At 37.1% G+C, this 26,917-nt stretch overlaps 1 protein-coding gene across 2 annotated transcripts in view; it reads right to left on the bottom strand.

Annotated features, from left to right (window-relative positions):
- LOC311291389 (potassium/sodium hyperpolarization-activated cyclic nucleotide-gated channel 2) overlaps window positions 1-26,917 on the bottom strand; it is a 76,589-nt gene that overhangs the window by 48,843 nt on the left and 829 nt on the right. Inside the window, exons 1-4 of one of the 2 annotated variants that reach the window (XM_084410403.1) lie at window positions 26,156-26,250; window positions 24,164-25,171; window positions 20,858-21,281; window positions 4,243-4,404 (exon numbers count right to left, since the gene is read on the bottom strand). In XM_084410403.1, the coding sequence (XP_084266529.1) occupies window positions 4,243-4,404; window positions 20,858-21,281; window positions 24,164-25,137 (1,560 nt within the window). In that variant the 5' untranslated portion in view covers window positions 25,138-25,171; window positions 26,156-26,250. Of the gene's footprint in view, window positions 1-4,242; window positions 4,405-20,857; window positions 21,282-24,163; window positions 25,172-26,155; window positions 26,251-26,917 lie in introns of those variants that run through there. The other variant, XM_084410404.1, reaches the window with a different exon arrangement.

The raw sequence follows: 26,917 nt of genomic DNA, 5'->3' as shown, positions 1-26,917 counted from the left end.
CATTGTCAACACAGCTGTGAACGACTGCCAAAGACATCGATGTCTTCACACGCGTCCGGAGGTTTCCGTGTTGATCCAGCTTGTGTGTGGGTCACGATTATAACATGTTGGCTGGCTTTAAATTATTATACAAATAAACACTTATTTGCTTATATCAGTTACAGTATAAGACCTCAAAGTATTTACACACTGAACCTTTCTTCACAGGGTATACACAGGGTATAATGACATTTTAACTTCATAAAGGTCATTCCATGAACGAGTGCCTTTTCCATTTTAAAAAGTCATTTCTTATTCTATTTTAAGCATTCAACCAGAAAGAAAATTATGTAAGTGTTGATAAATTGCATTGTACCATTTCTAATACATTTTAAAGAATAATAAAAAAATAAAGATTTATATTGTTTTGATTAAAATTGAAATGCAAAATGCAAATAAAAATGGAAACACGTGCAGGGATAAAGTACAGGATTTTTGTTGATGTGTTTAGCATCAGATTTTCATTATGATTAAAGTATTTTTTTTGCACATACACTCCAGGTCAATAGTTTGTGTTCCGTAAGATTTTTTTAATTTATGCATTTATTTGATCAGAAATACAGTAAAACAGTAATATTGTGAAATATTACTAGAATTTAAAATAACTGTTTTCTAGCGTAATATATTTTAAAATGCAATTTATTCCTGTGATGCAAAGCTGAATTTACAGCATCATTACTCCAGTCTTCAGTGTCACATGATCCTTCAGAAATCCTTCTAATATGATGATTTGCTGCTCAAGAAACATTTATGATTAATGTTGAAATCAGTTTTTGCAGCTTCATATTTTTGTAGAAACTGCGACGCAAAAGGTCAAACGAACAGCATTTATTTGAAAATAGAAATCTTGGCACTCATTTCAAATAATGACCCATGAAAATACCCTTATTTGTAGATCAATATGTGATTAAATAAAGTGTGCAATGAGTGTGATTATCACAAATAACAGCAATTAGCTCAAATTACATAATTGTGACAGACCCCAGCTCTCGCTCTCTGAAATGGCACTGTGTGTGTGTGAAACTTCCCTGTTCTCCTGCATCTGTTTATGTAATCGCTCTCTCCTCTCTTTCTGCCCTCCTGCCATCTCACATTCTCTCTATCTGTCCCTCGTTCTCTGATCTCCAGAGGGACAGTGACCTTAATGCCACATGTGACATCATCACGAACCTTCTGTAACCACGGAAACGGAGCTGAAACAACACGGATCGCCTCGGTAACACAATTCAGCACAACAAACAAACTAGAAAAAGTGAATATATACGTGTTCTTAAAGTCAAAGTCATAGTGAACCTATACACAGTTCTTAACTCACTTTAAGCCAAAAGGGAAAGGCAGCTTTACTGTCAAAGATTCATCAGTGCACATTAACGCAAAGAATAAAAGTTTTTCTCGATGTGACAGGCTCAGAAGAAGAGCTGAAAAATGGGAGGACGTGATGACATCAACAAGTCCTGTCTTAGTTTTTGTTCTCATTAAATATCCTGTTTTATTCGGAAATATGCCACATTATGGAAGTAATATAACAATATAGTCATTTTATGGTGACTTTAAAGCCATTGTAAGAGACTTTTTTTATTACCACAATACCACACATAAAATGTATTATTATTTTTTTTTTAAATCTCACAATTGCAGGTTTATATCTCGCAATTTTGACTTTTTTTCTGAGAAGTTAAAGATATAAACTCGCAATTTGCGAGAAAAAGTCAGAAATGAAAGATAAACTCGCAAGTGAAAGAAAAAAGTCAGATTTGCACATTTATATCTCACAATTTTGACTTTTTTCTTAGAATTGAAAGATATAAACTTGCGATTGTGAATTATGAAGTCAGAACTGCAAGATATAAACACAACTGCAAGAAAAAAATGTCATAATTGCAAATTTATATCTCACAATTTTGACTCTTTTCTTAGAATTGAAAGATATAAACTTGCGACTGTGAATTATGAAGTCAGAACTGCAAGATATAAACACAATTGCAAGAAAAAATGTCACAATTGCAAATTTATATCTCACAATTTTGACTCTTTTCTTAGAATTGAAAGATATAAACTTGCGATTGTGAATTATGAAGTCAGACTCAGAACTGCAAGATATAAACACAATTGCGAGAAAAAATTTCACAACTACAAATTTATATCTCACAATTTGGCATTTTTTTCTTAGAATTGAAAGATATAAACTTGCGATTGTGAATTATGAAGTCAGAACTATAAGATATAAACACAATTGCGAGAAAAAATGTCACAATTGCAAATTTATATCTCACAATTTTGACTTATAAGATATAAACTTGCAATTCTGAGGGGTAAAAAAGTCCTAATTGTGAGGGAAAAAAGTCGCGATCACCATTTTTTGTATTCCTTGCAGAAACAAGCTTCCATACTTGACAGACAACTGAAACACGTCTCCTGAGAAATAACTCTTACATCTTTGACAGAAAACTTGTTGTCAATCATTTTGCATCTTCATGTTTGCTGACACTGGATTTGCAGGGTGGGATTCTGGAGAGTTTAAGTTTTAGTTGAAGAGACTGGGATGATCTAGTTGAGGAAAGTCTGTCAGAAGTCTCTTACATGATCTTTAAGAAGCTGAACCCTTTAAGATCGACTCATAAGGGCATGAGAGTGATTCAATAAACTTAGTTTTCTTGTTTTGTTTTTTTAATTAGTGGTGTGTGTGTGTGTTTGTGTTTGTGTGTGTGTGTGTAGAGCCTGGCCCTATAAACAGGTTCTTTCATGTCTGTTTGAGAGATGTACAAAGAGCGCAGCTGCTTTGACACATCTCTAAACCTGAACATTTACACACACACACACTTTTATCTCACTGCCATCACCCTGTCTCATCTCACCCACACAAAACAGCTTAAAGCTGAGCAACAACACACACTCTTACTCACAGTTTCATCACACACTTCAATAGACCGACACTGTGTGAACTAGAGGTAGAGTGGGAAAACCCAATGAGAGGAGACAAAAAGACACACAAGAAAGAAAAAAAAGATGGGAAAATCACTTAATTCCTCACCGTCTGTCACAAAGAAGAGAATAATCACAAATTAGATCTATTTAATATCGTATTTACTGCAATGAGAGTTTTCTGCTTCTCAGATGTTTCTCCTGACAGAAACACTCCAGTAATCTCACACTCGTCTCCTTTCAGAGTTTCAGAACAGATGTCTCAACAATGTCTCAAATGTGCTCAGATCTGCCGAGATAGTACCCCGGAAATCCAGAGTTCTCGCGAGAGCACAAGCTGAATTTGCTCAGCGAGTTTACTCTGGCGTCGAGTAATGATGCTCATTAAATATGCCCTTGTATCCGAGCTGCACCAATCACATCGGGTTATCTGATATGGGCGGGTCAGAGGCGAGCTAAACAGAAGACGACAGCGCTGCGACGTCGACGTCATTAGTAAACATTGCAAGATGGCTATGGATGAACACCAGTTGTTTGAAACGGCTACAATGAACGAGTTAGACTTGGCTTTTTATCTAAAAGAGGAACAGAAGACGGCGCTCGAATCGTTCCTTTGCAAGAAGGGCGTTTTTGCTGTTTTGCCGACCGGATACGGCAAGAGTCTAATCTACCAGTTAGCGCCGCTGTTAGCTAAGCGATAACTTGTTGTGATTGGTCGTAGTGTTATCCAATTGCGTGAAGTGAGATTTTTAAAAGCATGCTTGGTGCCGCCCCTCGAGCTGGCCGATTTTCATTAGTCGATGCCAGACCATTAATCTTTGGTTACCAAGATAGTGGAAAGTAGTGGAAAAACATATTTTTTGTCATGACTTAATGATCAAATCATTTTTTTTTTTTTTTATAGTGATCTATTGAACAACAACCTCTGAGAAATCAAGTGTGCATCATGTAGATACATTTCATCATGAAAAGATAAACATTATTAGACGTAGCAGACAACATCTGAATCCAACAGACACCAACTGGGAACCTTAATTTAGCTGGTCAATGAGAATCAGGTAATATCTGCAAATAGATTCTGCTTAATAGAATTCAGTTTCATTCAATGAAATTACCCCACTTGGATATTCGCTTTGTGAGCGTTGTGAACCAATTTTCTTAATATTAGTGCTAGCGGGGTGCTGTATTGTTCAGTGGCACACGCTCAGAAAGTCTCATTCCCTGCATGCAGACGTCTTTTGTTATGTATGCGCCTTCATGATTGAAAAAGGAATGACGTACCACCATCTTGTTGAGGGAGACCCAGCAGTCTGATGGGAAGTCTTGCAGCATTGGCACCAGAAACTGCAGACACCCGTCCCAGTGGCACAGCAACAACATCATCGCTATCAGGTTAATAATCCGCATGACTGCGCTCGCCAGGTCATACGTCATGTGGAAGATCTGGGAGGACGGAATCACAACACAACATTAGCAAGAGTTTGTCTTGTAAAAGTTATTTAAAAAAAAAAAAAAAAAGTATCCAGGAAACCTGTTTGAAAACATTATATTTGCAATTCCGCTTGGTGCCACTAGAGACAGAAATTACACACTTTACTATTAACAAACAGGGAAAAGTTGGAAACACTTAACTTTATAACAAGCTGCAATTTGTTAACATTTATTCATTGTTTATGTTATTATCTACATATATATACACACACATATAATGACTTTTTATTTCACAATTCTCACAATTGCAGGTTTATATCTTGCAATTTTGACCTTTTTTCTTAGAAGTTAAAGATATAAACTCGAATTGAAAGATAAACTCGCAATTGAAAGAAAAATGTCAGAATTGTGTATTTATATCTCACAATTTTGACTTTTTTCTTAGAATTGAAATATATAAACTCTCAGTTGTGAGTTATAAAGTCCGAATTGCTAGATACAAACTAGCAATTCTGAGAAAAAAAACTAATTTCTCACAATTCTGAAATTTTTCTCTTAGAATTGCTAGTTTGTATCTCTCTCTCTCTCTCTCTCTCTCTGTATTTATACATATATATACACTCACCTAAAGGATTATTAGGAACACCATACTAATACTGTGTTTGACCCCCTTTCGCCTTCAGATCTGCCTTAATTCTACATGGCATTGATTCAACAAGGTGCTGAAAGCATTCTTTAGAAATGTTGGCCCATATTGATAGGATAGCATCTTGCAGTTGATGGAGATTTGTGGGATGCACATCCAGGGCACGAAGCTCCCGTTCCACCACATCCCAAAGACAGTGAACTCATTGTCATGTTCAAGAAACCAATTTGAAATGATTCGAGCTTTGTGACATGGTGCATTATCCTGCTGGAAGTAGCCATCAGAGGATGGGTACATGGTGGTCATAAAGGGATGGACATGGTCAGAAACAATGCTCAGGTAGGCCGTGGCATTTAAACGATGCCCAATTGGCACTAAGGGGCCTAAAGTGTGCCAAGAAAACATGCCCCACACCATTACACCACCACCACCAGCCTGCACAGTGGTAACAAGGCATGATGGATCCATGTTCTCATTCTGTTTACGCCAAATTCTGACTCTACCATCTGAATGTCTCAACAGAAATCGAGACTCATCAGACCAGGCAACATTTTTCCAGTCTTCAGCTGTCCAATTTTGGTGAGCTCGTGCAAATTGTAGCCTCTTTTTCCTATTTGTAGTGGAGATGAGTGGTACCCGGTGGGGTCTTCTGCTGTTGTAGCCCATCCGCCTCAAGGTTGTGCGTGTTGTGGCTTCACAAATGCTTTGCTGCATACCTCGGTTGTAACGAGTGGTTATTTCAGTCAAAGTTGCTCTTCTATCAGCTTGAATCAGTCGGCCCATTCTCCTCTGACCTCTAGCATCAACAAGGCATTTTCGCCCACAGGACTGCCGCATACTGGATGTTTTTCCCTTTTCACACCATTCTTTGTAAACCCTAGAAATGGTTGTGCGTGAAAATCCCAGTAACTGAGCAGATTGTGAAATACTCAGACCGGCCCGTCTGGCACCAACAACCATGCCACGCTCAAAATCGCTTAAATCACCTTTCTTTCCCATTCTGACATTCAGTTTGGAGTTCAGGAGATTGTCTTGACCAGGACCACACCCCTAAATGCATTGAAGCAACTGCCATGTTATTGGTTGATTAGATAATTGCATTAATGAGAAATTGAACAGGTGTTCCTAATAATCCTTTAGGTGAGTGTATATATATATATATAAAATATAACTCATTTCTCACAATTCTGATTTTTTTTTCTCAGAATTGCTAATTTGTATCTAGCAATTCGGGACTTTATAACTCACAACTGAGAGTTTATATCTTTCAATTCTAAGAAAAAAAGTCAAAATTGTGAGATATAAATTCACAATTCTTTCAATTGCGAGTTTATCTTTCAATTCTGGCTGTTTCTGGCTATGTTTCTGTGTGTGTGTGTGTATATATATATATATACACACACACACACACACACAAATATGTAGCCACATACATGGCTACAGTAGACAGTATACACAGTACATGTGTGTGTGTAACGACTGAACGGATCAAACACACCATTGTTCCACTTCACCTTCACAACCCCTCACCCAGTCAGACTCAGTGGTGTCCGGTTTCCTCACTGAGAATTACCATCCTTTTGCTCACCTCATACACTTCAAACACACTTCAGGCTACAACAAACAGACAGACATGCAGTCCCATAGAAATGTAATCCTCTCCACTAATTCATTCACATATCTGTCTAATGAACGAACATGCATTTCCCCCCAGGACATTTTTGTGTATTTATTACTGTTTGTATAAGTGTCTGTTTGTATAGTGTTACGCAGGCCTGAGGATAGAACTGCTAGTTAATGTCTAGGTGGTGTCTCCTAACAAAATATCCATCATTTAATGACTCACACTTTGCTGGAAATCCCCTCATAGAATGCAGTGTGTGTATGTTATATAAATGGACCCAAACTGCCAGCTTCCTCCAATCATGCAAATGAGTCAGCCTTTCAAACAAAGGAACTTTCCTGCTTGAGAATTGCACCTTTCTCATTGGTCAAGCCAAAACTCGGAGGTGTGACCTCTGTGGAACTTAAAGTTCCCCTTTTGTACACCTTTCTGAAGTTTTATTTTAGGTTGTGATGTCCTTAAGAATATATATTTGCGGTATAAGTACCAAAAACCATCTCAATATATTTTTACTCTGCCAAGAAGCTGTCTACTTAATATTCATGAGCCTCTCTTCTGATTGGCCTGTTGTTTTCTGAGTGACCCACCATTGGTGGGGGTGATGACTGAAGGCGGTGACTGAGTAGTTCTGACCTCACATTTATACAGAAGTCACAAGGCACAGCTACTTTATGCAGGCTGTGTGCGTTTGTCTGTGGATCGACTGTTTTGAAACTTATATGGTAGTTTCATCGCCCCTAGACCTCTGCTATCATGAAAAAAGCCAGGAAAGTTCAGTTTTGACAACATGGGAGCTTTAAAAGCCAACACAAAGTTTCCTTTGTAGTAAAAACTGATGGTTATTCCTGGAGGTTAAATGACTCTTTTCACAGCTTCATTCCCCCGTTCTGCTTTTTCAGTCACTTTCACCTTCCATTTTACCCTTATATGCGTGATTGTGTGTGTGTGTGTGTGTGTGTGTGTGTGTGTTTAGATTAGTTATGTGTTTGTGATTTAGTTAAAGCTTTTGATTGATTCTGGTCTGCTTATGATTTATAGTGATCACAGCTACATGCTAAGAAAGAGTTATTTTTCTGTCGCCATGGAAAATATCCTTTCTGAGAGTTTACAGACTATCAATACTGAGTGTTCACTAATTAACAGATTAATCGTATTGTAATATTAATTCAGCTACATGAAGTTAATTCGATTAACTGATCCAAATATTTATAATTAGTTATAACAAGTGATGGTTAATTATTCATATTATCCTTTTGAGCTAATTTGCTACGGATGTGATATATATAATATACATACATGTTTATAAAAATAGCATCTACATATTTTAATGTAAACAACTTTGGTACATGTTTTAAATGTGCTTTACGTTTAAAGTGCCTCGACTTGAAGGTTAAACTTTACTGTACACATTTTCTCCTTTGTGAAAAATGATATATATCCGTATTACAGTATTTGTTCAGCAGATTTTTCTCTCTGGCTCTCGGTTGTCCAGAGGGTTTGTCTGAAGCCCAGCAGCGACGCACGAATCCTCCTGAGTTTACTTAGTGAAAACAGTAAGCTACTTTGTGAGCAGCTAATCACACCTTTGTGAACAAATGCACCCAAAGGTCTCATTCACGTCTCTCTCTCGTCCTGTTTTCCATTACAGATTTTTTCATCTATATTTTTCATCTTTCATCTCTCTACAGAATTTCAAAGCAAATAAACAGACAAAGCATCATCATGCATCATCACTGACATCGAGCCACTTCAAGAGAAATCTCCAAGTACCATTTGGCTATAATTGTCAATAATCCCATTTTGAAAATGTGTTCACCATTACAAGTAAGAGCAGCTGTAATCTAGAGAAAGTTCTGATGGAGAAGATTGCAATGTGTGCACAACACAACATTACATACTGTAACACAACATATCATAACAACATAACATGACACATGACAACATAACATAACATGACATACTTTAACACAAAACAACATGACACATAACATAACATAAAACATAACACATAACAAAAAAAAAACAACATAAAACAACAAAACATGACATAACATAAAACAACATACTGTAACAACATAACATACTGTAACCTAACATAAATGAACACAACATAACAACATGCCACATAACATAACACATACCTTAACATAACATAACATAACATTAAACAACACAACACACAAAACAACATAAAACAACACAACAGCTTAATACATACTGTACCATACCATAACATAACATAAAACAACACAACAATACATACTGTACCTTAACATAACGTAACATAACATAACATAACATAACACATAGCTTAACATAACATAACCACGCATAACATAACATAACACATAGCTTAACATAACATAACCACGCATAACATAACATAACACATAGCTTAACATAACATAACCACGCATAACATAACATAACACATAGCTTAACATAACATAAAACACAAAACAACACATAACAATATAATACATACTGTACCTTAAAATAACAACACATAACATAACACATAGCATAACATAACAACATATAACAACACATAACATAACACATAGCTTAACATAACATAACCACGCATAACATAACATAACACATAGCATAACATAACAACATATAACAACACATAACATAACACATAGCATAACATAACAACATAAAACAACACATAACATAACACATAGCTTAACATAACATAACCACGCATAACATAACATAACACATAGCATAACATAACAACATATAACAACACATAACATAACACATAGCATAACATAACAACATAAAACAACACATAACATAACACATAGCTTAACATAACATAACCACGCATAACATAACATAACACATAGCTTAACATAACATAACATAAAACACAAAACAACACATAACAATATAATACATACTGTACCTTAAAATAACAACACATAACATAACACATAGCATAACATAACAACATAAAACAACACATAACATAACACATAGCTTAACATAACATAACATAACATAACATAACAATATAAAAAAACACATAACACAACACATAACATAACACATAGCTTAACATAACATAACAACATAACACAACACATAACACAACACAACACAACACAACATAACATAAAACAACACATAACACAACACAACACATAACATAACATAACATAACATAACATAACATAACATAAAACAACACAACACAACACAACACAACACAACACATAACATAACACACAACACAACACATAGCATAACATAACATAAAACATAACACAACACATAACATAACACAACACAACACATAACATAACACACAACACAACACATAGCATAACATAACATAACATAAAACATAACACAACACAACACAACACATAACATAACACAACACATAACATAACATAAAACATAACACAACACAACACATAACATAACACAACATAACATAACATAAAACAACACATAACATAAAACATAAAACATAACACAACACAACACAACACATAACATAACACACAACACAACACAACACAACATAACATAACATAACATAACATAAAACATAACATAAAACATAACACAATACAACACAACACAACACATAACACACAACACAACACAACACAAATTGAATGCAAACCACTTTGAGGGCACAAACACAGCAAGATGAGGTAAAACAATAAAAAAGGTACAACATTCAAATGAACAAAGAAGTGACATCATTGGTCACACAGTAACATACCACATTACATAAAAGTAACGTTCCTCAACACTGACGTTCACAGAATCCACCAGACAACACAAACACGGCTCCTGGATCCATTCAGAATGCTTTTCTATTGACCTGTCCCTGAAGAAACATTGACTCAGGCCCTGAAATCCCAACGTGATTAATGATCCACATCGAGCATCAAACGCCGGTCAGACACTGGACATCAGTCAGTGTAACACTGCACAGCGAGACGCTTGCTACACACACACGGACGCTGAGAACGTCATGTGGTCAGACACACGCCTCCATTAATCACATCAACCCAAACACCATTAGATAATTTAAGATATATGATATCAAGAAATTAATCTGCATAAAACGAATTTGATCATAAATGAAGGAAAATCAGACAGTGTGATTTGTTCATTCACTCTCCATAACCTAATTTCCGGAGTTGTTTTCCAGTGCCAACGCTAACTAAGAGATTCGCTCCCATTTGGATGGCGTATCTGGTTTCCATGAGGACAGCTGGGATTTGCTGGAACACAGAGGAGCTTTACTTCCGGAAGATCAGGATACAGTTCTCAGTCCTGGCAATCCACATTCTCCCAATGCATCAACTAAACTAGACATCAACAGCCGTGTTTTGCTTCGTTACACCACCATTCAAAAGGTTGGGGTCAGATTGTTGTTGTCATCAATAATTTAAATAATATACCAAAATGACATATTTAAATGTTTTTAGAATAGAAAAGTTTAGAAGAACAGCTTTTATTTAAAATATATATCGTTTATAAAATTATGAATGTCTTTACTGTCACTTTTGATTAATTGAATGCATCCTTCTTGAATTAAAGGTATTAATTCCTTCTTTTTTTTATCTTACTTATGTTTTTTTCAATAAAATATGTTTTTTTCATGCCTTAAAATAGCTTGAATGTAACTCTACACCCTTGCCTCATTTAGTATATGTGACCCTGGACCACAAAACCAGTCACATGGGTCAATTTTCTCAAATTGAGATGTATACATCATATGAAAGCTGAATACATAAGCTTCCCATTGATGTGTGGTTTGTTAGGACAGGACAATATTTGGCCGAGATACAAGTTACAACTATTGAACATCTGGAATCTGAGGGTGCAAAAAAATCAAAACATTGAGAAAATCGCCTTTAAAGTTGTTCATTTATGTTCACGATTGTGCTGCATTCACTCACAAAAATACATGTTTTATATATTTACGGTAGAAAATGTAAAAAATATCTTCATGGAACATGATCTTTACTTAATATCCAAATGATTTTTGGCATAAAAGAAAAATCGATAATTTTGACCCATACAATGTATTGTTGGCTATTGCCACAAATATACCCATATGACTTGTGACTGGTTTTGTGATCCAGGGTCACATGATGAATATGCAAATTAGTCTCCGCCTCCAATCACTCACACCAGCTCGGATTACCTGATCCACTCTGTCAACTTTACTGTAGTAAACGCTGCACAACGGCCAGTGGAAATACTGGTTTAATTCAGCCAATATATGTTTAAACCAGAAACTGATTCAGAAGAAGAGGAAGAGTGAATTATACAGGCTCGTCTACAGGTCAATGTATCAGAATACTAATGCGTTTTATGTATCGCTCTCTACGATGTTGAACACATAACGGTAATTGATATGATCAGCCTTTGGCTTGGCTACGTTATCAAACAGCTAATAATGTGCTGCTAATGTTACACAAACCATGTTCCCGTTCGGCATCCTTAGAAATGCTTTAAGCATCATAGAAAGTCAGTGTAGAAAAGCATCATAACATAGTAATATACATCATATACATGTGCTATATCGCTATATTTACCCAATTTTTCTTGTGCTCAGACTTTCTTTGGGACACTGCCGTTCAAAGGAGAAAATACTCAGCAATGATGTTAATTGATTAATTTGCATATTAAAGCATATTAACCACAACACATAAACAAAATTTTCACCACAGGGGGACTTTAAGAAATGAATATTTTACTCATCAAGGATGCATTAAATTGATCAAAAGTGAGAGAAAACACATTTATAAATGTTAAAAAAATTGTTCTATTTCAAATAAATGCTGTTCTTTTCAACTTTCTATTCATCAAAGAATCCTGAACAAAGTGATTATGGTTGCCACAAAAATATGAAGCAGCAGAACTATTTGATAATAAGAAACATTGAGTAAATCATCATATCAGAATGATTTCTGAAGGATCATGTGACACTGAAGACTGGAGTAATGATGCTGAAAACTCAGCTTTGATCACAGGAATAAATTACATTTTAAAAGATATTAAAACAGAGAAAACATTAGAGAAAACAATACTGGTGTGCATCTCGAGACAAACACTGGCACTGAAGAAAAGTGTCAGCCGTTGCTTTGTCTCGAGATGCACACCAGTAATGTTTTCTTTTTTCTAAGGTTGCGTTCAGTTAAAACAGCTCAAACATGCATTTTAGACTGGGAATAGGCTTAAGTCTCGTCTGTGAAACCAGGAAAAAATGTTTAACACTACCAAGGCAAGTCATTTTGACTGTTTTAAAATTTTGCAATGTAATAACTTGTTGAAATAAAGCCCATGTAACTATAAGACCCTGACTTTTCCTGTCTATATGTTATTCTATCATCGTTATTTTATTAAAATTACAAGACACAAAAGAGTTTTGAGTATTTCTACCCTGAATGGCCATAACAGAGTCAGACCGTATGCATACAATTTTCATTGTAATTTTACAGCATGATATTTTTGCTCACTAAAACAAACATTGCTTACTAAATCAGTTCGTTATCTCGCAATTGATTATATTTTCATATTCTTTTCCCGTGACGCACAGTTTGGGGCATATGCGTATCATATGTGCCCATAAAGGTTTTACCTATGCATTGAAATGCATATTGCCGATGTTTTTGTAAGTTATTAATATCCGCGGATGAATACATTTGTTTTCATTTTACAAAGAAAATAATAGACAATTGATCACTTTCGACTTTGTATCTGTAATTACGATAGCTGTTCTGTGGTTGTCGATTGACTAATACATTTTCACGAATTAAAATGTAGTGTTGTTGTATTACAAATTTATTAAATGTTTAATTTAGGTTGCAACAGTAAAAGTTGAGTACATTTAAGTTAGCATTTTAAGGTTAGGTTAGGATAATAGTAACAACAGTTTCTGCCAATCCTGTTTTTCTCTATTGTAAGTCACCTTTTGTCTTTAATGGCTCGAGCCCCAGCCCTAGACCATAAATCGTTAGGTTGATTGGATTAGCTGTAGGGGAGACTTTCACCTTTTGTCTTTAACGGCTCTGGGATTGGCTCTTGGAACCGGAGTTCATGGCCAGTATCAGCATTTGATTAAGTTATGCTGATTCAATTGACCTATGGCTAAGCCACGCCCCCTCCACTCACTCGGACAAACAGTCAACATTCGGTAACAGGCGCTAGCTGTCACAGTAGGAGACATTTCACAGGAGGCAATTAGGGATGCACCGATATGAACATTTTGGCCGATACCGATAACCGATAATTCTTTATATTTGAAAGCCGATAACCGATATATTGGCCGATAAATCTAAATCCAAATTTATATATTATTTTTGAGAGCCTGATTACAAAAACAGAAGTCTCACCATTAAATCCATGTCCCAAACACACAATTATAATGATGTTCTCATGATAATTCTATGTAGCCGATATGTTGCACTTTACTGTATTTTCCTTTTTTGAAGTGATTTCAATCATATTGCAAGCAATTCAAAACCATCATGTTGAAAAGTGCGCATCTGAAGTGTCTCAGCTGAAGGAAATAACACATCTTTAATATATCGGCTTTAATATATAATACATCGGCTTTAATATATCGGACAAATGTTCTTATCGAGCCGATAACGATAACATTAAAAATGAACCGATATCGTCCGAAACCGATATGGTGGCCGATATATCGTGCATCCCTAGAGGCAATTGATGATTTTTGGAGACAGAAAGATTATATATCATCTCGAAGTCACCAAAGGGGCCTTAACTATGCATTGGAGGGCTATATTAATAATTTTATTGTTGAGAAGGTCGATAAGCCTCAGCTCCAGATAAAGATTTACAGTTCATAGTGTAAACGTTATAGTTTGGTGCTATTTCGCTTCAAACGCTCGCTTTATACGCGCGTCCTATTCGCTTTGGACGCGCGAATGGATTCAAAATGTTCAAGCGTTGAACTAGACGCGATACGCGCGAATTTGACGCTCTATTCGCGTTTGGTGTGAACACAGCATAATGAACAGGCTGCAATGTCAAGATTGCAATGCCGGAATGTGTGTGTGTCAGAGAGAGAGGGGCGCGGGCGCGATCGAACAGTGGAAACATAAAAACATACTCCATTTTGTTCATACAGGACATCATTAAAACTGCAAAGTGTTTAGCCTACTTATATTTGTGTAAAACACAACATTGTGCTTTTGTCAAACTGTAAACTCTTGTCAAACTGTAACCTACAACTGTCACCCAACCAAAATCACACACACACACACGCTGTTTAAAAGCAAAAATAACAAGAAAAAAACATATAAAAACGAATGAAAACTGACTAACTGCAATGCATTTCAATGGACGTGGAAGCAGAGAATGTCCGAGTGTATTGGGTTAGCTATGCGCACTGTGATTGGCTCATCGCGTTTGGGGGCGTGGCTTAGCCATAGGGACTGGTAGCGCTCTCGGAGTAGGGTGTGTTCATACTTACTTTACTCACTTTACATGCTTTGTTCAGAGACTCCACCTCTATGTAATCCCTCCCCTCTTTGAAAAGTATAATTACAATGAATACTGTAAATGGTCAGACTTGATGATGATGATGAACTACAGACTTGAGAAAAAACTACAGCCGCGACGATCTCAATAAAGAATAACTCCTGTTTGAACGTGATCCCAACGTCTCCTGGTCTGCTTTGAAGAAGGAACAAGTTCCCCACAGTGTTCTGATGTTTATTATTACCTACCTTAACATTACAGATCCATTTATTCTTAGAGTTGATATAGCTTATTGAAATTATATATGCAAGTAATGTATGTGCTATGGCCATTATAGAAATCCGGTAGTTCTAGTGTTAACACACGTCTATTAATGTGTGGTATCATCAGTTTCACATCCTAAATGGCATATAAACCCGAACAAACTTCCTGTGTAAGTGTGCGGCTCCTAAACAGATCAAGCTGCTTTTCTTTCATTTTTATCATTCGTCTTCTGTAATGTTAAGCCATTAAGTGTCTTTGTTTGCCTTGTTCACCTGCACAGAGCATCTCTGCTTGGTTTGGCATAACAAGAAATCTATTCTAAATGCTTATGGCTGCAACAGCCATCCTTTTTCAGCTTGAACTTATCTGACTCGAAAATCACAATGTATTAACTGGCTCTTCCAAGTGAATGAAAACAGCGCTCAGAACGCATAATCATAAGGATAATACAATTACAGCGGAGGCCGGCAGCGTGACGATGAATCAGACGTCTAAATCAACACGTAGTAAAGAGTCGTTCGCAAGCACCTGAGATGGAAAACAACTACACTAAGGAAAGAAATCAATAAAATGGCAATTGCAAACTCACTTCATGCAACAGCAGAATCTTTCATTTCAACAAATAATATTGTCTATTATTATATAAATAATAATATTTGGTCTATTTCTTTAGAAAACCATTTATGCACCAAAACATTGACCTGAGGAACCTACAATGAAGCTCAAGGTTACTGTAATGAGAGTTGTTTTAGGGAAAAGGAATCATCAGGCAAAGCTAAACGATCTCGATAACTCGTTTTCTAAGACGAGGTTATTTACAGGAATGCAGGAATGAGCACTTTATGTTTATGTAGATTGAGTTCTCAGCGCGTGTCGTGAATGCGAAGGTTGTTTTTTCAACAGGAGCTGAACAGAAAGTTAACAAGGCATGTATCTGTACAGCATTGGTCTAATTGTACACTGCAGACAAATCACCAATCACAAGCTCATAATTATGCAAATCAGACCCGTGACTGCGCGTCGCACCGCACCTGATCCACCGCATCTGATCCACCGCATCTTACCTGATAAAAGACGGCTATCGTACTGAAGTGCTTTGTTAACTAAGAGGTTATTCTCTCAGATCTGGAGGGATCAAGAGTTATTGATGAACAACAGGAGTCTCACGTGTGTTTAATGAACAAACTATTTTCCAAGTCAAATAAGGTGCTTTATCACTGGGAACGCTTCAACTCACATTGATAATCGAAAGTGTCCCAAAGCAAAAGACTCTTAATGTCTTCCTGTTTCTTTCGAATGGGAAGCTGATTATCACACTAAAAGCATAATAAGTGTCAATAACGTCAATTATTAAGGGATTTAAGTGGCATCAAGCAGTCAGTGTTAATTACGACCAACTATTTGTCTTGATTAGATTAAAATACAGTAAAAACAATTATATTGTAAAATATTATTACAATTTAAAATAACTGTTTTCTATTTAATATGTCACATGATCCTTCAGAAATCATTCTAATATGCCGATTTGCTGCTCAAGAAACATTTCTGATTATTATTAATGTTAAAAATGTTAATGACATTAATGTTAATATTAAAAAACAATTTCTTTACTGATTAATATTTTTGTGGGAACCGTTTTTTTTTTTTTTTTGGTCAATAGAAAAGTGAAATATATCAATTGAAATATAAATCTTTTATAAAATGATGAATGTCTTTACTGTCACTATTTAATGCATCCTTACTAAATTAAAATATGAATTAATTTAAATAAATAAAAATCGTACTGACCCCAAACTTTTGAACAGTAGTGTATATTTTTTACCAAAAGTATTTAAAACAAAAAATGTCACTCAGAGAGATTTTGTGAATGATGACAAACAAATAATTGAATCTTAAATATTGAGAAATATTGAATAAATTCACCGAACCAAAAACATGAAAATAAATCAAACCCATAAACTCGTCATTTTTGCTACTAATGAGACTCCTGAAGTGAATACTGTTCTCAAAAACATCAAAACTTAATGAGAGCAAAATGAGTCAATCATTTTGACACACTTTCTCAGAAAAAAACCCTGTAAATTGTAATTGTATATCAGCTATTTTGTCAACGTTTAGAAGTACATTAGCATATAGCTGATCTCCAATACTGCATTAAAATCATCACAATGTTGCTTAAATATATTGTCAGCAAAATCATGCAGAAATGACATACATCGGCATATTTTCCATACAGTGTGCGAGCCGCATCCATCCACAGTGTTTCAGAGCCTCATCGACTGACAGAGGTTTTGACACTGAGCTTTAATTACAGACAAAAGTGTGACTTCGCCGTCAGATCTCCACTTAATCCTGTCTGGACCATGACAAGACAACAGTCAACACGTTTGAGATCAATTTATCAGTGTTAAAGTCCCCATCTGCTCTCCGCAAGGGTCTGCGCCCATAGCACAGGGAAATCAGAAAGGAAATGTATGTAATGTCATCCGTTAGACTTAAAAGAAAAGATCTGGTCACTTAAACAAAACTGAAAGGGGACCTATGAAACCCCTTTTTACAAGATGTAATACAAGTCTGTGGAGTTTCAGCTCAAAATACCCCACAGATCATGTCTAACTCCATGCCCAAAATGGCTCTTTTTGGGTGGAAGCAAAAACACTCTGTTTTGGTGTGTGTATCTTTAAATGCAAATGAGCTGCTGCTCCCCGCCCCCCTTTCCGGAAGAGGACTGTGCCTTTACAGCTCGTGCCTCGGATACTCCAGCAACAACCTAACAGGAGAAACGGTATGGGGCCGTTTCCACAGAACTCTTTTTTTTCTCCATTATTCTCTATGTAAACATGCACTAGATGGACCTTGTGTTTTTTGTCTTACCTTCACAGCCATTCACACAGAGGGCCCTATCTTACACCCAGCGCAATGCAGCGCCAAGCGTGATGCAAGTGTTTTTTGCTAGTTTCAGCCCGACGCAGTTATCATTTTCACGTCCTGCGCCACGTTGTTTAAATAGCAAATGCATTTGTGCGCCCATGGGCGTGCTGGTCTGAAAACGAGGTGTGTTCTGGTGCATTGTTGGCGTGTTGCTATTTTGAGGAACAGAAATAGACAGAGTCATTGACCAACTGAACCCTGCTCTAAAGTCAATGGCGAAATATATATTTTTTTGTTATTTAAAGAACGCGTTAGTAATGTGCGCCTATAGGCGGGTCCACAACGCACGTACACTCTGCTTATTACACGCACAGGGACGCACAGCAGAACACAAACATGCCAAATATTAAAATTAAAAGGATTTCAATGTAAAAGATTATTATTGTGTACATAAAGATATGGTGGAATCCGGCTTGTCCCGTAGATGTTCTGCTTGCGCACTTTTACCTCGCGCACGAGCAGATCCGCTTGCGCTCTGGAGACGCATTCGGTCTTTCCACTATCATATATAAATATATAAATAGCGAATCTGCCATTGCGCGAGCACAACTGGCATTTAAAGGGAATGGGAGATGAGACTCTGATTGGTTTAACGCACTTAAATCCCAAAACACACCCATTACTCATTAAGAGAATAGGGACAACACTTTTAGACCATGAGCCTGGCACGCTGACCATTTTTCCCGTCGTTAAACTAGCAAAAGTGGATTCGGACTCGCTTTAGACCATGTGCTTAGATCGTTAAAATAGGGCCCACAATGTGTCTTTGCATCTAAAACTGAGAGACGTGGGCAGAGGAAAACGCAAGGTGTAGACTAGAGACACGTTTTTTAAAAGTTCAACTTCTTTTAACTTGAGTGCTGAGTTTTTAGAGCGCTGTAAGATGCGAGACGCAAGCTCAACGGTCAAACACGTCCATCCAGCACATTTACATAGGAAAGTAGCGCAGCGGATTGAAAAAACGCATTCCTGTGTTCATTAATACAGCCAAAACATTTTGATTGTTTATCACGTAGATGAGACATTCATGTGTTTCCACTAGCTGCTCTAGAGAGGAGATACACATGGCGGACTGTGTACGGCTCACTCAGGGGAGGAGCTAAGCTAATATGTTGTGGGCGGGGCCTGTTGCATTGTGATGTCACAAAGCACAGAAAATGCAAACGTTTTGAGACAGGTTGTTATTTAAGGGGGATTTAAAACAAGCAGTGGGTGGATTTGTACCATTATAGGACGGTTGTGTACATACACTGCCGACACAGAGTATGTACACAACCGTGATTATAAATATGATTATAACAGGTCCCCTTGAACTGAAAAGTCTATTAAACCTCCTGATGTATAAAAGAGCCAGATCTAAGTGTTTTGGCTCGGTAGACTCGTGGTTCGTGCCAGCTGAGATTGGCACATCTCCGCACCTTTCATGTCCTCTATTTCTATTAAGACATCCGCTGTCCATTTGTGTCAACCTGGAATAACCCTCCACTTTCCCTGATACTCACGTTCATATTTCATTCAGATTCATATTTCATTCAGTTAATGCCTGTGTGCAGCTCTGTTACACACCAGTGTGAATGTGGCGTACACTAATTTAAAAACATTTTAAGAATGTATATTTAACTATGAAAGCTCATTCCCTCCACATAAGAAAATCCCCCCCACTCCATGCTTTGGTAAATCATAATTATGGCATTAAAAGTCGATATAAAAAAAATATTAAAAAAAAAGTATGAGAAATGCATAACCATGAGACGAAAATTATAATTATGAGATAAAAGACACAATTATGACATGCTAAGTCTTAATTATAAGATAAAAAGACAAAAGTTATAAGATAAAATCATAATCATGCCATTAATTAAGCCATTGAGTCAAAATTGTGAAATAAAAAGGAAACAATGTCATAACTGACAAAAAACATAACTAAGAGTGTTATAAATTTGACAAGTCAATATTTCAGCTATTCATGCCATTATTTTTACTGTCATAATTATGACTTTTTATGTCATCATTTCTACCTTCTATCATCATTTGCACTTTTTAGTATCTCAATTTCAACCTTTTATGTTATAATTATTATTTCTCACAATAATAAATCACCAAAGCATGTTTTTTTTTTCTTGCATAGAGGAAATGGGCTTTCATAATTAACAGGTATGATATATATGGCGAAACTGATTTCACCAAGTGCAAAATGTTCCTGGATAAATATCTTTGTTGATCCTGGAACAACATTTCAACCAGCCAATCAGATTTGAGAGACAAATTTGTGTCAAGTTTAGTCTTTCAGCCAGGGTTAGGTGCGTCTACATCAGTGTTATTCACATTTCATTTCCCTCTGATTTAGGGATAAATTAGGGTTAGGACAAATTTTTTGGACAGGATTGTTGTTCCAGGATTAACTAAACATGTATGTCTAACTTGGCAAAATCACAGTGGCTGATATGGAGCTCTGTGTATACGCATTTGATGGGATTTAGAGTATATTTGTGAGATTACTGACGTACCTCTTCCCACTGGTGAATGTAGCGGATCAGCCGAGAGAGACGCAGCAGCCTCAGCAAGCTCAGGATCTTAGTGAAACGCACAATCCTCAAGGCTCGCGCCGTCTTGTACACCTCTGAGTCTATGCCCTTCTCCACGATCAGGAAGATATAATCCACCGGGATGGAAGAGACAAAGTCCACCACAAACCAGGTCTTCAGGTACTTCTTCTTGATGGTCTTGGGGTCCAGGATGATGTCGGAATTGTCCTCGATAATGATGCCCGTGCGGAAGTTGAGCACCAGGTCCATGAGGAAGAAGGTGTCGGAGATCACGTTGAAGATGATCCACGGGGTGGTGGTCTCTTCTTTGAAGAAGGTGATGCCCACGGGAATAATGATCAGGTTGCCCACCATGAAGAGAAGCATGGTGAAATCCCAGTAGAACCTGCGAAGAGAGACCGGAGAGACTTCATCTAGCACCAGTTCACCCTGCGATTTCACAACTGAACATGTGTAAACGTTCTTGTATAATTAGACTGTGTTTTCCTGCACAAAACTATTACAGTATTATTCCGGATTCACTCATAATCCCATTTTGCAAGCATCATGTAAATGCATAAACTGTTTGCAATGACGAGACACTAAGAAAACTCAAAAAGACAGCTGGCATATGAATGTATACATTTGAATTTTTGGTAATGAGTTATGCATTAACAAATATTAATATGAGCAATGAATTTGGGTAACACTTTATTTTGTAACGCTTTAGACATTCTACTAACTATACGTAACTTTGCAGCTACATGTCAACTTAACATGTTAACACCTAATCCAAACCTAACTGTCTACTAATACTCTAATAACTGCTAGTTGACATGTACTGCATTGTTACTATCAAACTTGGCACTATCAAAATAAAGTGTAACCTGGGTTATAGTAGGTATTAATATGTTTGTTAAAATTAGTTAATAAAAGTACAACTATTCATTGTCAGTTCATCTCAGCTCAAGCCCATGATTATTATATTAACATACAACTTCAGATTTTAATAACGGATTAGTAAATGATGAAATGAACATGAACTAAGATTAATAAATGCTGCCTTAGAAGTATTTTCATTGTTAGTTTGCGTTATCTAACGCAGTCAATGCTAACAAATTCCAAAGCATTATTGAAAGCTTGAAAGTCAAGCTACTGAAAAAAAAAAAAATTGGAGCGAGAAGGATTTTTATTTATTTATTTTTAAACAAACATTTAAAGAAACATCAAGGCCTGCATTTGTGAGATTCTCATGGCCTACATTTTGCAGTTCATGTGTGCATCTGTTTAAAACCATGCATGAGAATCAATAGCGGTAATTTCCTGTTTATTCTGATTGTCATTTAAATGCATAGAGAAATATTCTGATAGCTTCCAATCCAATAAGTCTAATGACATTAAACATTTCTAATGTGAATATTATACATTCATTAAATAATGAAAATGATTATTCCTGTGTTGTGAGGATTATAATGCTTTCAGCATGCATGTCACCCACATTAAACAGGTTTTGTTTAGCACACTATAAATCAATAACATTAGCACTGCAATGAAGCAATGCATTATAATACGAGAAAGCTTTATATTGACCTTGTAAAGAGGGCTAGAGTGCGGAAAACCATCACAAGACCCTTGATATTTGAGTCTCAAACGGCTGTGACGGGTGAGAGTCAATTCCTAAAGGTCTGAAATAAAGCATGGAGCGGATATGATCGGTTTCCACGTGGTGCTGCACACGTGTGCAACTCAAGGTCACAGCAGAGCGCTAAGGTGCATGCTGACTCATAACTGGAGACTGATGCAACAATGGCCGTCTCTTTATGCGAGGTTTGCACAGCTGATCGTCTCTAAGAACTGTCGAGGGTCTTTGATATGTCAAGATGACATTTGAAAGGAGTGGGAGTGCTGAAAAAGATATGCATCAGTTTCAGGATTTTCTACGCAGATGATGCAAAATGACGAGGATGTGTGCATGTTTTTGCATGCAACCTCATGCAAAGATTGCATGCATCAACACTGCAAATTAAAGCACATAATGCATTGCAACAGCTCAGGTTCTGGGGGCCTTTGATGATTTACATCCCACATAATCATTTAAAGTTATAATACTTATACATGTTGCATAAATGACAGACTAAAATGTGAAATGTACATGAACCCTGAGCAATGCAAACATTGTTTCATTAGATGCAAATCACAGACTGACTGTGGCGCTGTCCACTTAGTGAGGTGCTGAAATGACGTTCCTTGCTGATACATGACAACATGACCAACTCTCTGTAGAATAACACTAGACAAAGTTTCTATTTATTGCTTCAATATTTTAAAACCTATCAGTAACACTTGATATATGTGCATTATGTGACCATGAGGCAATCAGATTATCTCAGAATGAATGTAAATATGTTCAAATCTAATGCAGCATATCAACTAGACAAAACTGCTTATGTGCTTCAGTGTATTTGGTGTCACATTGTTATGGTTTTCTTGTCAACCAAATTTGATCTAGTCGGTTCAAAAATAAATCCAACTCAGCATGAAAACTACTGGACGACAAATGCTTAGTCTAAAATCACAATGCTATTGCTTTTTTTGTTTTTGTTTTTATAACCATAAGAATAACATACCTCAATATTATGAGAGAATAATATATATTTTGAGGGCCAGATTGTGCTTCACAAACATAGCAAAATGTGTTAAAAACTGACTAGTGAGGACAAATAAAGCATTTGAAAGGGTCATAAATCAGTCAAATCATGCTTAGCTTTAAATCTACTTAACACGTTTGTGTGAGGGGTTTGGTTTAAGGTTCGGTAAATACAGTGGGGTTCAAAAGTCTGAGACCACTAATATAAAAATGTATTCATTAATATTAATCTGAGAGTGCATCTGTTGCTTTAATGACAGCAGCACTGAAGCTGACATAAACAAAACCTGATGATCATGTCACTAATTATGCAGGATCTTAAAGATCTTGGTAACAATAAGGTTTAATGTGTTAACATTATGAACAATAACCAGTTTACGAACATGATTTAAAAAAAAAATATATATTAACTAACATTATCAAAGGTTAATCAGTGCTGTAAAAATGTATTGTGCATTGTTAGTATGCATTAACCACTGAGTGAGACCTTATTATTAAGCATGACCAATATCTGTTGTTGTTATTATGCATAATAACAATTTTCCAAAATCCTCAAATGCAAGCGAAAGAAAAGCATCGACACTTTTTGGATCCCGTGCTCAGTCGCTGTTGGTCAACAACACGTCCAAAGTTTCTCTCACCTGAAGTCGCTGTACGGGTGAATGATCCAGTTTCCCGCCGATTTCACGCGCTCCTGCTCCTTCTCCACCGCCTTCTGGCTGCCGTACATGCGCAGGGAGAATTTATTGACCCCGGGCTGCAACATGCTACTGATCTGCCTCTGCATGAAGCTCGTCTGGCTGTCCCGGCTGTCCCGGGTCTCGGTGTCCTCCTGACCGCCATCCTCGGATTTGAGGAACGTCACCGAGTTCCGGGGCTGCTGCTGTGCGCCGTGGATCGAAGACGAGGCTTTCCTGCTGGGAGTGTTGGAAAAGGACACTTTGGAATCCTTCTTCTCCGGGAACCCGGGGTTGTTCGAGGCGTCCTGCCCCTGCGTGCTGGTTCCGTCAACGCTGGTCGTTGAATTGCACGCTGTCCGCTTGAACCCGTCCGTCTTGGACATGATGGACCGGAGGCTCCCGGTGCCGGAGTCCCGCCTGCACTCCCCGTTCTTGTTGCATTTCATGCTGGAAAGCGGTGCTGAGGGATTGCCGTCGCCTTCGGCTGCATTACAAGGCTCTACCGTCACGGTGGCCACTACGGTAGACGCTTTGCCTCCTCCTCCTCCGCCCTTAACGGTGTCGTGGCGACCCGCAGAAGAAGCAGCATCACCCGGGCGCGCATCAGTGGAAGTGGAGCTCCTGGACGCGCCTCCTCCTCTTCCTCCTCTTTCTCCTCCTCCTCCTCCTCCTTTAATCTGCTGTGCGCTCCCTCCTCCACCTGCTCTCCTCAGTCGCGGATGCTGAAACTTGGATTCCTCCTCCCCATCTTCCGTCTCCTCCGTGGCGACGTGATTGGGTTTCGGGTTCGAACCGGAGGCGGCAGCATCCGAGTTGGACTCCAGGCAACTCTTAGCGGTGCTTTTCCCGGCGCACTGATACGCCGGCGCGCTCTTATGGGCCGCTTTCTTCGTCATGGCAACATCCGAACCGGGCGAGAGCTCATTCCGGTCCATGTCATTCACAGGATCAGATTTGGCCTGTAATTATCTTTGCGGGAAACCAATCAGCAGGGATGATGGGTGAGAGAGAGAGAGAGAAAGAGAGAGAGAGAGAGAGATAGAGATAGAGTGAGACCTACGTGATTTCTTTGCCAACAAAATGAAACAGCTTTTAGTTTATTAACTGTTTGTTGGGTCACTCTCTGAGTCTGAGTGCATTTTCCATTTCAATAAGTTGGATTTTAAACACTCTAACAGATAGGCTAAACAATGTTGCATCGCGTAATTTCAAGCTATATATATATATTGCCAAATAATATCTAATGATATAGTATGTCTTATGATAACAGGGTTGAAAGTTATTCAGCTAATTCAGGAATTGTGCTCAAGGTCATGACATATAATAACATATAAATGTAAAACACGTGACTAACAAATACATGGCTTCACGCACTTCCTAAAATGATGATGTCATTATGACAACTGCGCATTATTTAATAACAAGATTTGCATATAGTCACACTTTAAATGTTTTAACAACACAATTTGGATCATTAAAATATAGAACTTAAAAACGATGAAAACAATGCATTACTAAAATTAGCAGTATATAAGAGGCAGATCCTAACAATAAAGAAAATATTTGGGGGGGATAAAAAATGTTAATGGATTGCTGATGTTTTAACATGCACATAATAGCATGATTAATGTGTGAGACACATTCTTTATTCACGCATACGAGCACGTTTCGTTTATATTAATTTGTTGCCTTCACAGTCCTGCTGACTTGATGAAGTGATCAATCATAAGTCTCTTGTGCTTATCCAGAAATCTATAAATGACTAAGGTCACATGCATAGACAGATGGCTGGAATATTTAAAGCTACTATTGTCGCATAAACAGTCTGGCACTTTTGCAGTCTAAAAATGCAGATGTCGTCATCATGGCGTTATGATGTCACATCGGTAGAGGATGCGCTCAATGACAGGCAACAGTGCGATCAGAGTCAGACTGATGTGTGGCGCCACCTACCGGCACACACACGGAACTACAGCAGATCATTGAAGAGTTTCAGACAACCACTGGGGTCACTCAGCTTTAAACACCTGTTGAATCTCTTCAGAACTAGAGATGGAGAGATATATACAGAGATATCCCATTGAGAGACAAAAAAAAAGATACTCTTCAACTAATAATGCAGCAATAATGTTCAAAATGATATCAAACATATCCTGTAGATGCTAGCTGCAATGATGGCCATCAAAGTGTTAAAAATAATCTGATGATGGGGATTTAAAAAAAAGACTGACTCCACATTTTTGTACGAAATTATATTATCAGCATAATAATTTGAGAATGTTATAACCATATGCTTGAGAGCTATAAGAGAATTCAGTGCTGTTATATCTAGATTTAAGGTTAAATCAGCACTAAATAAATAAAAAAAATCGAATAAATATCACATATTTTAGATTATATTAATGTAAAATAAGTGACAAACAAATACATAGCTTCATGCACTTCCTATAATGATGATTATGAATATATATCATTATGGTAACTGCATACATTACTTAATAACAAGGTTTGCATATAATGTTTTAATAACACAATAACAGAAGCAAAAGAAAATCTAGAAATGCGGAAATACTTAAAACATGACTTAAAAAGAGTCATTTCTGGGTTAAATGAGAGGGGGGGGGGGGGGGGGGGATCTCAGATCTGCTTTCATAGTAGACATATTCATAACATTTACACCACAAGAGAAAGCTCATCTGTGAGAACTGCATCTGT

This window comes from Rutilus rutilus (assembly GCF_951802725.1).
Source record: "Rutilus rutilus genome assembly, chromosome: 6".
Taxonomy (NCBI): Eukaryota; Metazoa; Chordata; class Actinopteri; order Cypriniformes; family Leuciscidae; genus Rutilus; species Rutilus rutilus.
Note: the sequence above shows the minus strand (reverse complement) of the source record. Positions and strands in the feature narration are given on the sequence as shown.